The sequence below is a fragment of the Boleophthalmus pectinirostris genome, unplaced genomic scaffold, assembly GCF_026225935.1.
Source record: "Boleophthalmus pectinirostris isolate CB_2022bp ecotype Guang Dong unplaced genomic scaffold, ASM2622593v1 HiC_scaffold_17, whole genome shotgun sequence".
NCBI lineage: Eukaryota > Metazoa > Chordata > Actinopteri > Gobiiformes > Gobiidae > Boleophthalmus > Boleophthalmus pectinirostris.
Genome location: NW_026571115.1, coordinates 15,284,168 through 15,298,574, shown reverse-complemented (window position 1 = coordinate 15,298,574; position 14,407 = coordinate 15,284,168). Strand labels below are relative to the sequence as shown.

The window sequence follows — 14,407 nt, the reverse complement described above, 5'->3', positions numbered from 1 at the left end:
AGTCGAGGCACTATTTCGTCTGAAGCTTTAGTTAGACGTTAATCTGACTAGAAAGAACTGACTTAGTTTTAATTAAAACAGAAGAGCTGATGCTGTGCTCGCTCACACATAAAATTACAGCTATAGCCAACAGTTTTTCAGTTAGTCCCTCTCACCTTTTTGTGGAAAAATATGACCATAAGCACAGGCTCCTGAAAATATGTTATTTAAATCAATTTCACATTTTTTCTTGAGTTTTCAGAGTATCTTAAAACTTTTTTGACCGTGTTTGCTAATGTGTCTATTGTGTCAACATGGTAATTATAACAGTTTTGTCTATTGTTTACATGTTTATCCCCAGTCCAGCTCCATGCCCCAGTTTGATCCAGTCCATCTTTTGGTTTCTCCCTGTTTTTCCTGCAGTTGTCACTCATTCCCTAATCATCCCTGAATGGCTATAGGGAGTTTATATAGACTACCTTGTCTATATGAACTCCCTCTAGCCGTTCAGTCTTTGCTGGATTGTTGATGAGTCAAGAGTCACTCTTCAGCTCCGTATCTGAATATATCCTGTAGTTGCCATTGGGCATTCTGTATTGTCTGATTCTGAATTATTTCCTGTTTGACTCTGTTTCTGCATTTATACCCAGCCTGTTTTTGTTAAAGATTATTTCCAGTTTTGGAGGATATTTAAGTTCACATAATAAAGAAACACTATATTCCTTAGTTGTTTATCAGCCCGATTTGTGTTACCTGTTGTAGGACACGTTTTGTTGAACTGAAAGACTTGTAATAACATGCATAGATCATCATTTTAAACTTTGTTCATTGTAAAGAGCAATATTGATCTAAAACGGCTTGTTAAGAGAAACTGAAATCCCATTTAAATGATACAGGCTCTTCATAAAGGCATTATAACACTTGTCCCTACTGCTGTTCACAGAAGTGGGCAGAAAGCATGCAAGTCTATACAGGGCTAGTCAAATATGCATGCATCATCAACTAAAAAACAAACATTTAATAAACTAATGATGAGGGAGCACGGTTACGTCCCCTTTAAAGGTCCTTCTTACCTTTTACCTTTTGACTGACATATTGAAACCCTTTGCTTTGAGAAGTATTGACTATATTTCCTGCTGTGATGACACTTGTTCTAAGGACATGGAGAAGATTTTCATTTCCAGGTTCAAGAGTCTCCAGCTGGGCCCTCCACACCTCTATCGCTATGGAGACAACCCCCGTGGAGATGTGGCCAAAAAAAGCGGGGTGTTGTTCCAGAGGAAATTGAAAAATACAATTTGCAATCAAGTCTAATAGGTCTGGCGTCATGACAATGTTTACAAAGGGTTGAATCATGTTTAGTGAAACATGATTCAAAATGAATGTCACAGGCACCTTGGCCTTCAATCTGTTATAAATGAGTAAAAGAAAATGTTTATTGTATATTGTTATATTGCCAGCTGGAAAATCCCACAGGTTCCAGTAACACACTTTTGTGGAAACATCGTTCAACATTTTAGCCTTGGAAAAGCAATAAAGTCTATTCACAAACAGCCTGTTCAATAGAATAACATAGATTACACAGGGTTCAATAATGGCACTAATTCCCAGAACCCACCAAGGCCTTTTTCCAGCACCACTTCAATAGAAGTGGCTTTTTCATATTACTGAGCACAGGGACATTTCTTTTTTGTATCTATTCTTATGGATTCTAAGAAGTAGCTGCTGTCTCCATATAATAGTTTTCTGAAATCCCTTCCTTTGTTTGTAAGACAACATAAAAACATAATTTCTCCAAGTGGAGTTTAAAGCTTATACAGGATTTAGCATCCAAGTTAAATTACACTCCAATGACTGTGGAAGACTTGTCAGTTCATACTTAAATTGTCACTTTTCTCTAAAATAAAGTGGTTGTGTTACAGATACAGATTTTGTGGTATTGAATGAGAACAGAATTAGACAAAAAAGACCCTGTTTTCCTTGCTATATTTGGCTGATAAATATTGTAATTCCTGGCTGGTGTTACTTAGAATAAAGTTTGAGTCCTGACAACATTTTTATAGATGATGGATTACAGATTGCGTCTTAAACTCGTCTCTGTCCCTAACTGCCATATGCTCTTCTAAATGTATTTAACGGACTCTATTTTATGAGCTGAAGCTTGTAGCATCATACATACAGCTACATTATTAACCATCTCGTTTTATATTTCTATTTAATAAAGCTTTTAAAGAAACATATGGAAATGTCATTCAAGCTCTACTGACACCGCTCAAAGATTAGCCTCATTTGCCCTTTAAATGTATGTGTTTTTTTACTACAATATTATGAGTCATAGCTCCACAGGAACTGGAGCAGTAGGAGGTGACTGAAACACTTGGAAGAAACTCTTAAGAATATGATGATAAAAACAACTCCATAGGACAGAATTAAGACAGATGCTCTGAGTAAAACTGCAGGTCTTTCAATTTCGATTTTGACTCAAAAATACTTTAAAAAAAATCACCGTCACTTGGCTTGGTCATAGACTGCTCATCTCAATACTGGGGAACATTCCAAGCAAAGTAATAAAATCTCCATGGAGACATACAGGTGGCCCTCCAAAAGAGAAGTTACATAATGCACCTTTATCTAGGAGACCAAACACATTTCACCGTCTTAATCCTGAATTTAATTTTAATCTGGTTCCTATTGCAGAATTAAACTATACCTATACCTGCAGGTTAAAGGTGAAAACCCCTGAACTCAAACAGAAATTTATGATACTCCATTCTTCATCTATGGAGACAAATGGTCCAAACTTTACACAACGCAGTTTTTAATATAGCCCTCATTCATACGGAAATCTGCAGACGCATCGCAATTAGACAGATAATACTGCATAATTTTGTCTATAGATGTGCACTGAATCACAAGTATGTCTGAAACCAAGAAAACTCCATCCTTGTTTTTAGATTCTGATAATATAGGACCTTAATGATGCAAATGGGTTGAGCAGGTCTTTTGACACCCCCCACCTCTAGTGATGACAGTACAACATTGAGTTTGGACGCTTGGCTTTTGAGACTCAAAATCAGCTGTCTTTCATAGCATTCATTTACTACATGACAGGGAGGCCAACGCGATATTTTAGGCACAGCGAGTGAATAAAAGTATTCAAAACAAAAATACCTTGAATTTCCTGAATGTTATTCTATTGCCCCCTGCAGGAAAAAAATAGTAATCGTCAGGTTCATTTTCTGTAAAATTGCACAATACTAAACAATAACATTTTGGAAAAATATGATTTGATATAGTGACATCTTAACATATGTGATTCCAGTTGTCCCTAGTAAAATGTCAAATATCTATTTAATTTAACTGCCTTTTCAAAGATCTTGACTATGTTATTAGACTATCTTATCTGCTTAATTATAATTTTAATTTATTATTAGTATTTAACTATGCACCAGAGATGGTTTCCTGGTTATCCCCACATGCCCTTAAGTTATGTATGAGTTATTTGCTAGCACATTCCTTATTGTAATTGATATTGAATTTATTGAAGTCCAGAACTAATGTCTTGGTGGTAATATTCTCACCCACAATTCCCCATGTTTTTAATTGGGTCATCAAACAAGCGTGCTCTGACAGACACTTCAGGGTGAATCATTAAATAATTTATTCCATTATCCATATGTGGTAATACAATGGGTTCATGATCAGCTTATAAAATATGTACAAAGCAAATCATTACTGTTGAAAATATGTGCTTATATAGTAAAAGGCGTATAACATCTTCATTTTTAATTAAAACAATCTTCGATGCTTGAACATGATCTCCCATGCGTGCAGTTTGTAGTGGCTTACAGAACAGCTGGTGGACAAAATGGTGGTTGGGCTCTTAAGAAAGGCTGCAGTTGGACTGTTTAGACTCTCTACCCTGGAAACAAATTGAAGGATATTAGGACAACAGCACTTCCTGTGAATCCTCTGATCAAATACAGGAGTTGCTCATGTGTCTCAAAGGCATGTTAGAGGAGTTTGACCAATTAAGGAGATCAGAGTGAGCGTTTCCATGACAACAGTGTACCTACATGTTAACGCATGCTACGGACGGCTAATCTTTCCCGGTACCTGTTGTCTCTGCTGCTGACGCCGGTATTCTTCTTCACTGGCAGCGAGAGCCTGAGCTAGAGCCAGATCCTCCTGCTCCTGAGGGCTATGAGACACAAACTAACATTATTCAATTGTCCAGACAATCAAAAAGTTTTATCTGACATTGTTCTATATTCTCGTTCCAGAACGCGTTCTCAGAAAAGTTTAACTGCCATTGTCCGAGAACAAATCACAAAAAATAGGAACAAAAAACAAGGCATGATAAAAGCATGCATAAAAACAAACTGACTGATTTCATGACCAGTGATCAAGAATTATTACTGGTTTGATTTATGTTATATCATTTGCTATATAATTTTAAGTCAGTTTAACTATATTCTGAAAGGTTCTGAAACTGTTATGTGCATTTGTTTATGTTGTCTTGATGCTGAGATTGCACTGTGCTGCTGTATTGGTGTATTGCACTCCCCAGAACAAGACATAAGTAGCCTCAATAGGATTTTCTGGTTATAAAAATGTGTACATATAAAATTATTGAGTTTAAAAGGGTGCACTCATTCTATATTTACTTTTAATGTGGCTAAAATCCAGCACACAAAAACACAAAGACACTCTAGTAAATAATGTCGTATCTGCAGAATCCACTCATACTGCAGCTGAGCTGCACTGCATTAATGCAGTAGAACAAACAGGAGGAGTGAGTGCACAAATCAATAAACTCGTTTATACTTCTTATAGTCTAAAAGTTACTAGTATGACTGAAGTAGCATTTCTATTGTATGTATTTTACCATTTACTGGGTGTACATATAAAAGTATATGCTTCTGCAGTGTGGTGTAACTGTGCTTACCTAAGAGTGGGCTGGACAGGCGGTCTTGACTCTGCTAGAGACATCTCCAGGGCTCTTTGTAAAGCCTGCTCTTCTGTCTGTAATCACAGCATGAGTGGCAACACTTAGAGTTTCATCACATAAGAACATCTCCAAGTCTCTGCTTGAATGCTCACCAGGCCGGCTTGGAAAGACACTGAAGGAGGTATTACGCTGTGTGCTGAAACTGAAGTTGGGATTCGCTGGGCCGTGCTAAAAGTAAGAAATAAAGTTGATTAAAGCAGCAGGAGCATTAAAGCAGATCAAAACAAGTTACAAGAGCTTACCTACTAGTGCTGCTTCTATTACTTGTGCTCACGCCGTTAGATACAGGTCTAGAGTTCCCTGAAGAGGACGAACTTGACCCAGAGGCTGAGGTAGAGGAAGCACCATGGGATCTCATTAATGCAGCGTGTCTGAACATAAAAAACAATAAATCTCAACAACAAGCACAATAATTTAATTTGGAAATATTACAGTGGATTATCACATACCCTGATTTGGACAGAGGTTTACCATCCGTTTTACAATCATGGTCTAATGGATTACGGTGTTTAAGACAATAATTTAAATGACATTGATCACATGTCACTCGCATCATCTCCTTCTGCTTACAGCCACCTTTAGAGCATTTGTTTGTAAAGATCTGAAAAAGGCAACAGGCACAAAAATAAGTATTTAACTGAACTATAATACTTGCATTACTGACAATAATCATTAGTTGGTATAAAAAAACATAACTGATAACTAATTTATCTCACAGAAGAGAAACTCATTTGTCAAAACAGCTTTTAATTGATACTTTGCAGTGACATCACGCTGGGGATGTCCTAAATACATCTCTAAAGGCAGAATATTCAGTAGTTACCATGGTGACACAATGCACACAATTATCAGACAGACAAAAAAATCTGAAGATAGTCTGAAAACTTAAGAAAATTGATTTAAACAGCACATTTTCAGGAGCCTGTGATCAATACAAGCATTCATGGACCTGTTTAGGTGTTAAGACGGTTGACTACTGCTAGCTATCTTGTGTCTGTAATTTGATCTGCGAGGGACTTAAGAGCACAAATCATCTCCCCTATTGTAATTCCAACCAAGTCCGCTCCATCTAGTTGGATTGTGTAAAAATAAAACTCAGATTTAGCCTAACTTGTGTAATAGAGCTTCTAACAGAGTAGTGCTTCACACCCCCAGGTAATGTTGATGGCATCAGGTGCAAAGAATAAATTGAAAAACATGTTCACCTTTCTTTTCCTTTGTGCTGGATCTGACTTGCAATCTCTGTCAATATGTTCACCGACTTTAATATCAGGCATCTCCCCCCTTTTTACAGGAATGGGAATGTTGCACAAGGGACACACAGGCACCTGGATATCCTACATGATACAAAAACACACACAAAGAAATTACACAAAACTATTAGTTACAAAACAAACTTATAAACACACAAACTGTGATATGTTTTTTAAGTAAAAATAAGGTAAATAACATACCTTTTTGTAGGATGAGGTGCATTTATGATTAGCATAGGTTATATGGTCTTTACAGAAGATTTCTTGACAAGCATCACATTTCATGGGAAGAAAATCTGCCAAAAATTACAAAATCTGTAAGATTTAGTTTAATCTTCTTGTGTCTATAAATGGCACTTAGCTGAACTCACCTAAACGTTTACATGTTTTTTCTGAGCAGTGCTCCCCCAGATCAGGAAACTCCATTGTAGAAGACTCTTTGTGATGATGAGAAGATCTGAAAAAAACAATTAAGTGACACATGGAATACAAAATCTGAATGAAATCTGAGAAGTACTTTGTACATAATGCGTACATCTGATCATTAGGGGTGAGTATGAATGAGTATGTCACAGATAAGGACTAGGAAATGACTTGCAAAATCACGTTCATTCTGGCTGTCATCTTTTCCAGCCGAGTAGCTTGTTAGCTAGGCCATGCTAACGCTAAAAGATTAGTTTAGCTTGGTTATATAACAGGGTCCAACTTTCAACTAGCACCGCGAAGCATCTTGAGGAACTGGACAGAATGACTGAACCCATAAAAGTAAAATGTAACAACAAAACCCAGACACATTTTACCAAATCTGAATAGCTGCTAAAAGCTAGCTTAGCTAAGATTTTTCAGATTAGTTACACAACAGTTATTTGAACAAAGCGGATGATTGTACGTAAGTTATATTTCACCTTTTAAATTAAACAGTCTAAAATAGAGGATACAACTGCAAACTTACTTTGACAACAGCTTTGTCAAAACAAAGCTGTTGAAAAGATGACAGAGGAAACCAGCTAGCCTTAGCTCTCTCGGTGTTAAACTTACCAGTGTCTCTCTTCTCTTCGGCTTGTTCCCTCAAAACAGAAGACTCCGATGACGATCAAGAAGAAAACACGCTAGTATGTCGATTCGCTGTTGAGTTTTACGTCTACACAAAGCAGATCCCTGAGAAAAGCGGTCCGTCGCTGCGGCTCGCTGGGACGTTTTCTGGTTGTTTTCATCAAGTTTGGTGGTTTTGATGTGTCACGGACGCTCCGCCCACACGCCCCTTACGCACGGGTACGTCACTTGATACGTAACTGTGGGCGTGGTCACAGGGAAGCCCTCGCGGTGGAAACTTCAGGTTCACTCTCGAAGCATCCAACAGGCAGATTACATGTTAATTGACTAATTATATGAGCCATTTGTTCATATGAATGTGTTTGATGAGAAACTAAACTCATTAGTGTGCTGCAGGTTTATGAATCATGTTTCTTGTTTTAGCCTTAGCTGTTTGCTGTCATGGATCTACTGGTTCCATCTTTATTATTATGCCATGTCATGGTAGCAATCAGCCTCCACGTGGGTGAATCATGATGACAAAGCACACAAGCCTACATATACACAGAACAGCGACACTAGACTAGACATACATTTGTTTAGACTTTTGTCTACATTTGCTGAATTTCCCTGTTGGCTGTATTAAAACAAACAAACAAAAAACCTAGTATATAGGTACTTTTGACTTACCACATCTAAGTGAGCTGAAATATCAAAACTGCATGAATTATGTATATAACACATATTGTATATGGGCAGTACAGGATTTTGACACACGTTGTGTTTAAATGCTTCTTGGGGACATTACGTTACATTTATTTTTCATACATTTATTACTTGCCTAACCTTTACGTGTAACCGTAACATGACCTATTTCAACTCATACCTGAGCTTTAATAATGTTGTTTATCTAATAATTAAAAATTTATATCACTGGCCGTATTTTTATCCCACAAAAAGGCATGTTCCAATGAAATAAATGTATATACAATTTTAGTCCACACAAATCCCACAATAACCAAGCTATACATTAATTAATGGTTAATGATGTCGTCTTTTGTCCTTCATTCCAGTGAGTTAAGCAGAGGAGCTGAAGTACGCTTGGCAAACACCAGAAAATACTGATGAATATTTATGGCCTATACCAGCAGTTCCTAACCGTTTTCTACCAGAAACCCCTATTTTACCTGTGTATATGTTCACATTCTTCAATGGACAGTGCATGTTAAAAGACAAATATAAGTATAAATATAACAAATAAAGAAACAATAACAAATATATTAGTGATGTTACTGAACTGTTTATTATTATGATTATAATATGGTGACCTGACTTCCATATTTACCTGAGACAGTCCTAGTTTTGAGCCTTGTCCACTGTCCAGCAGATTCATCCAAAACCAGTGATTTGTCCCAGTTTTATACCAGAAATGTCCCAGTTGTCCCTATCTTTGACTAATCTGATACCCACCAACAGTGAAAAGGGGAATATAATATCAATTGTTTATCTTAGATACAGAAAATGGTACTTGAAAATGAAAATATATCAGTTTATGACACACAAGTGAGTTGAGAATGGACAATGTTGTGCACTTTTTTCACAGTTTTATTCATGCCAACCGTCTCAACCCGTGTGTGTCCCAGTTTTGAATTTTGAAAGTCTGGTTGCTCTATATTATAAAATACTGGTGACTCCATGAAAATCTTTGGGTACCACTCTCAAAGTTGTGAATGGTTGGTCTATACTGTAATCTACTGTACATTTAAAGATTTAAATTAAAAGGCCCATATTACTCTATTCTCTAATCTACGTTATAATGCTGTTTCCTAATCAAAAACTTACCTGGAGTTATGTTTTGTTTCATTCACAAACACACAAATCCTGCATATTTAGGCTGAGTTCTCCTCTCAAACAGAAAACACTCTTTCACTAAAATCATTTGGATAGTTTCAGCCCTGTAGCTGCCAATCTCTACTAAACTAAAGGTAAAAGGTAACTGTTAACTGGAAGGCTACACAAGATGGATCAGAGCATTTTGAGCTTTGGAAATGTAGACAGACTAATAATAAAGGGTTACGGAAATGTATGAGAATGACATAAATCACAACTTAAGGTATGTTTTTGATGAGGTAACAGCACTGTAATGTGGTTTAAAGCTCACAATAGTCAATTTTGGTAATATAGAACCTTTAATAGGCCTAAGTGAAAACATGATAGATAATGAAAGACAATTCCAACTGCAGATGGGTAGTTCTAGCATTGCCTGTAGCCCCACACAGCCCAGTATGAATGACAAACTCATACGCCTTTAGCACACAGTTGACAGAAGGCCAATGATGACAGCCATCTTGTTCCAAAACAGCCCTTCACATCTCTCGGCGTCTTCATTGTAAATGCAAATGATGCTGCTCTGACAACAATCAAGATCTCTGGGGCTGCCGAGCTTTTCCTGAGCGCGTCATTTGTCGACTTTAGCCCCTCTGCCAGCTGACTGCCTCCTGAAAGCACTTTTAATTAATTTGTCACCACTGCTCATTTCTGCTCATTACGCTCCACAATGCGTTCCCTTCACATTCTTCAGTCGGGATTATTATGGACACAGTCATTTTTGACAAGTAATTACATCATGTCACATTTACATCTCTCCCACTTTAAAGTAATTGGTTCGGGTCACATGTTTTATTTTAATAAGCTTCTAGAATTATTACCAGCCAATTAGTGAGCATGTGTGTTTTTGAGTGGGACATTCATTTCACTTTGGTGCTCAGTTTGGCTGGTCACAAAAATTCTCACATTTAAAATTTTTCTTGGAAATTGTAATTATGTTGTGAGGCCTAACTACTGTTTGTCCTCTAATCTTAATCCAATTTAAAGGTCCTATATTACACAAAATTGACTCTAGAATGTTGTTACCGCCTCAAAAACATACCTGGAGTTGTGTTTTGTTTCATTCACACATGTTTGAGTAACACTATTATTAGTCTGTCTACATCTCCAAAGCTCAGAAGGCTCTTTTCCACCTTGTGATGCCCTGTATAGTTTCCAAGATAACACCTACATTTTGTCCTTTGTTTAGTAGAGATTAGCAATTCCAGGGCTGAAATGATCCAAATTATTCTACTGAAGGTGTATGGAGTTTAAAAATATAGTAGAGCACTTTCTACATTACCACATGACGTCACATAGTGGAGCAGAGTGTTTGTGAGAAGAATTTGTGAAAACTCAGGTTAAATATGCAGGTTTGTGTGTTAGACATGTGAATGAAACAAAACACAAAACAACTCCATGTATGTTTGTGATTAGGAAACAACATTATAACAGAGCAGAAGACTGAGTATTATGGATCCACCCTTTAATCTTGCAGGTGCAGCCAACCATTTAAATTTTCACTATTCTAACAGGGCTTTTATGTGTGTTGAATTGCATTTCCAAGTTTACAATTTTGTTTTTAGAACTAAACACACGTGCATGGAATACTGGGCAAAATAACTGATCAATAGGCTGCAGTATTTTTAATTGGGCATATAAAACTGCAGTGGAAAGTATGGTAGAATTGGGATTTTTACTCAAAATGCTGTTGTTGAGGTTAATAATACGTCTGTAAATATAAGGCCTGTTATCTGTGGTAGAAACTATAGGAAAAGAAAACTGAAGGAGACATAGCGGCTATCCATAGACATAATGTGCACTATTATAATATTAGTCACCAATGCAAAACTATTTTTTTTTCTCGTGGTTTTCTGCAGGTTCAACAGCAGAGGGCAGCAACAGACAGATGAAGAGTGAGGTTTTCAGGAGGCCATTGCCAGGATATGGACCATAAACTGTGATGTGGATACAGGTTTAGTATTTCATTTTTTATGATTTGGGAATATCAGCAGCAGCGGTTGTAACAGGAGAAAATTGTAGTACGTTTTACTATTGTTGACAACAATTAAAATACTACTATTATTTATATGTGAGTAATGGTTTGAGTTTAGTTTTTGTTTAGTATTATACTACATTTGATTAATATTATATTACTTTAGCTGTGATGTTTTCAAACTCTTCACCTCATAATTGGTTTGTCTTGAAGCAATTAATTTATACAAGCATCTCTCTAGCGAGTGAATTACTTGAGTATAGCCACTAGAGGGAACCAGAGGACTTTTTATCTGCAGATTTTTGCTTCTTTGCCCATAATAACCATTTATTTTATGCTCTGCTGATATAAACATACCATAAAATGTTAAAGCTCACTTTAGTTCATATTTAGGGAAGCTAGGATAGGAATACTGCTACAATCTATATTATCCTGATTTGATGCCATATCCGCCCAGTACTGTATAGTGAATTTTTGAAACGCACTGCAATTATCTGTTTTACACTGTGTAATCTCCTGGGTATGTTGTTATATTTTGTGTAGTGGCAGATGGTAACTACAATTCCTCTTTGTAATCTGAAGAAATAACTAGGGACTGGCTTGTTAACTCACTTCCAAGTTGGAAACAATAACTCTTGTATGTTCAGCACTCAACTCTCATCAAGCACAATGTTCGGATGCCGAATCTCTGTTTAGTTTACAATTTCAACATTAGAAAAAATGACAAACTCTGAACATTTCAAGAAACAAATGGTGAATTAATGGAGGAGCGCTGTCCATGGTGCTGAAGTTACACTGGTGCATTTTAAAGTAATTACACAGTGGATTGTGGGGGATCTGTTGTAGTGAGAAATTATTTCTACTATTGGCTACATCAATAACAAAAAACATAAGAAATTAAATGGTCTCGTGTACTGAGTTTGCAGCAATCTCTAGTTTACAAGCGGGGCAGAGGGCTAACCAGCTTTGCGATATCCATTGTCCCTAACGGAGTTGTTGTCAGTCCATAAAACACATTTCAAACTTAAAATTCAGCTGCATATTTTCATAATTTTTGCAGTTCAAAAAGTAACAGAATCAGATTTCAAATTATACATCTTGTAGTAATGATAAGCAGATGATAGGCCGATAGCAACCTTAATATAATTCATATTTTTTGAAAGATCCATGGCAAAAATGAATTGGAAATTTACTTACAGAACTAAGTGGTGGGTGGTCACTGATGACTGCCATACATTCTCAATGGACTAACATACTATTTCATACTTGTAATGTTTTTTATCTGTTTGTATCATGAACATTTTTCTTAACCATAACTTTTCAGGAGATTTCACGTCATTTACTCAATGATTTCTGGCCACTCAAACCCCTCTCTCTTACTATTCTAATGCAAAATGCTGTACTCTATAGACCAAGTATTCATCAATGTCCATGTGTATACCTAATATTTATATCAAGCTATTTAAAAGACTGACAATGCCAAGCAAAACATGTAGGATTTCAAAGGTAGTGTTAAGATTTTATACAATTTTCTCCCCTTATATGCCTCCTATTATTAGATTGAAGTTGAATTATAAGCAGTGCTGCCTTCATCTTGTGGAGCTGTAATTAACGTGGGGCCCACAAAAAAAAGTAGAGACCACGGCGCAGACTGATCGGGTGAGAGAGAGAGTGTAGAGCAGAGGAAGAAAAATGCAAATTATTCGGCGCACAAAGGCTCCTCACAAATTGGCGTCACCATTTCTCAAATTATATCATTACTATATTTTGAAAATGTTAATCTGTTGAGCGGATTTCCCTGGGGAGTTGAGTAAATTAGTTCTATTTCCGAGGCTGGCTCTGCGTTTAAGAAAAAAAAAAAAAAAAAAAAAAGCACACTGACGACAAGCACCTCTGATTTGCTGATTACAATTAGACTCCCCAGTTTGGGCTCCTTCAAGCATTGATAATTTTCGGCATATTAAGCACGTTTTAGCAAAGGTGATAAGTCAGTTTTAATTGAAATGAAATTATTATTCTAATGGAAGTTTGGTTATTATTATTAGCAGGCACTAGTCATTGGGGCTCTCATTTTGCGTGTGGAAAATGCTTGGCAGTGGAGAGAGGGGTGAGGGAAGAGAGATTTTGAAGGGCATTAGGGTGTCAGGATTGAATGAGGTAATTTGAAGGGAATTACTTTCTCTTCTATCAGAAATGAACTGAATTAAAAGTCCAAATCAATCGCGCCTTTCACTTCTCCATTCTACTCTGACAGCGGCACAATTACAGATAATTAGATGGGAGGAAACTTTTAATTGTAGGATTAGAGCGTGCGGCGAGGAGGGGATGGGGGGCGAGTGCGTTTTTTCTGGAGTTTTCTTGCTTAAAATCGAATCAAAGGATTTACGGGCTTAAAATGGCAACCAGTCCCCTCTCTCTCACACTGTACACTTTAATTGGAACTGCATCTCCAAATCATCCAAAACAATTAATTTAGATTTAATTCTATAATTATCATCAAATCGAATAATGTGCAACCTAATTTAGATAGTTAAAAATTAACGCGCGTGAAGTTAATTGAGTAATTAAACTCCTAAACTGCCGCCTATTAATTTGGCTGGCTAATTAAAAATGAATGTGATTTTGTGGAGCTAAAGCAGGCATCAGTGTTGGATGGTGCTGTTGATAAAACACTGTGTTCTTTGAGGGCATGTATCAGTGAACACCTTTATAGACTGACTTTCACAACAGAGCTTTATCAGTTTATCTGGATGAGTGCAATCCTCTCCGATCTGCAGCAGCGAGGAGCCAGCCAAGCAGTGACAAGACACAGGGATCAAACTATTAATGAAACTTACTTAGGAAAAGACTTGTTTGCAGAGAGGAGCCAATCACGTGTGAATAATGGCTCTGACTTTTAAACTTATAGACTGACTGAATAAATGATTGACTAACTTTTGGATTGACTTTGTAGGGGCTTCTCACACAACATATCCAAGAAACAAAAAAGATAAATAGCGTAACTTGTAACAAACTTGCTCTGGTAAATCAAGAAGTTGTGTTTATATTTATCTGTACGTGGAGTTGGTGACTATGTATAGCCTACTTTAAGCAACGTTGTCCCATGTGTTTTATACCATAAGTGACAAATAAAATGAACTGTGCTCACAAACTGAAAGATAAAACTGTAAAATATCCCTTTTCTTTTCAACATGTTCAAAACCATTTGCACAGAACTTTTTTTGTTTCACAACTGGAAAATCTATCCATTTCAGAATGATAAAATATTAG

The 14,407-nt window shown here is 36.7% G+C and overlaps 2 protein-coding genes and 1 long non-coding RNA gene across 7 annotated transcripts in view; 1 reads left to right on the top strand and 2 right to left on the bottom strand.

Annotated features, from left to right (window-relative positions):
- The window catches only part of galr2b (galanin receptor 2b), a 45,728-nt gene extending 42,240 nt beyond the window's left edge, over positions 1 to 3,488 (bottom strand). For both annotated transcript variants that reach the window (XM_055153018.1, XM_055153019.1), the window contains exon 1: positions 3,151 to 3,488. The gene's annotated coding sequence lies outside the window, so the exon portion shown is untranslated. The remainder of the gene's footprint in view (positions 1 to 3,150) is intronic.
- Positions 3,489 to 3,616: 128 nt separating this feature from the next.
- zfand2a (zinc finger, AN1-type domain 2A) lies at positions 3,617 to 7,459 on the bottom strand. Of its 2 annotated transcripts, none has more exons than XM_020933378.2 (10): positions 7,282 to 7,459; positions 6,615 to 6,700; positions 6,445 to 6,539; positions 6,196 to 6,327; positions 5,440 to 5,591; positions 5,233 to 5,361; positions 5,083 to 5,158; positions 4,928 to 5,004; positions 4,056 to 4,180; positions 3,617 to 3,901 (listed from the first exon to the last, which is right to left on the bottom strand). In XM_020933378.2, the coding sequence occupies exons 2-9, from the start codon at positions 6,667 to 6,669 to the stop codon at positions 4,069 to 4,071; spliced, it is 828 nt and encodes a 275-aa protein (XP_020789037.1). In that variant the 5' UTR covers positions 6,670 to 6,700; positions 7,282 to 7,459; the 3' UTR covers positions 3,617 to 3,901; positions 4,056 to 4,068. The 2 variants fall into 2 exon arrangements, with proteins under 2 accessions (XP_020789037.1, XP_020789030.1); XM_020933371.2 differs by having other exon boundaries at positions 4,096 to 4,180.
- Positions 6,835 to 14,407, top strand: part of LOC129408701 (uncharacterized) — a 59,368-nt gene continuing 51,795 nt past the window's right edge. For all 3 annotated transcript variants that reach the window (XR_008632090.1, XR_008632089.1, XR_008632088.1), the window contains exons 1-2: positions 6,835 to 7,008; positions 11,022 to 11,116. This is a non-coding gene — a long non-coding RNA (uncharacterized LOC129408701). The remainder of the gene's footprint in view (positions 7,009 to 11,021; positions 11,117 to 14,407) is intronic.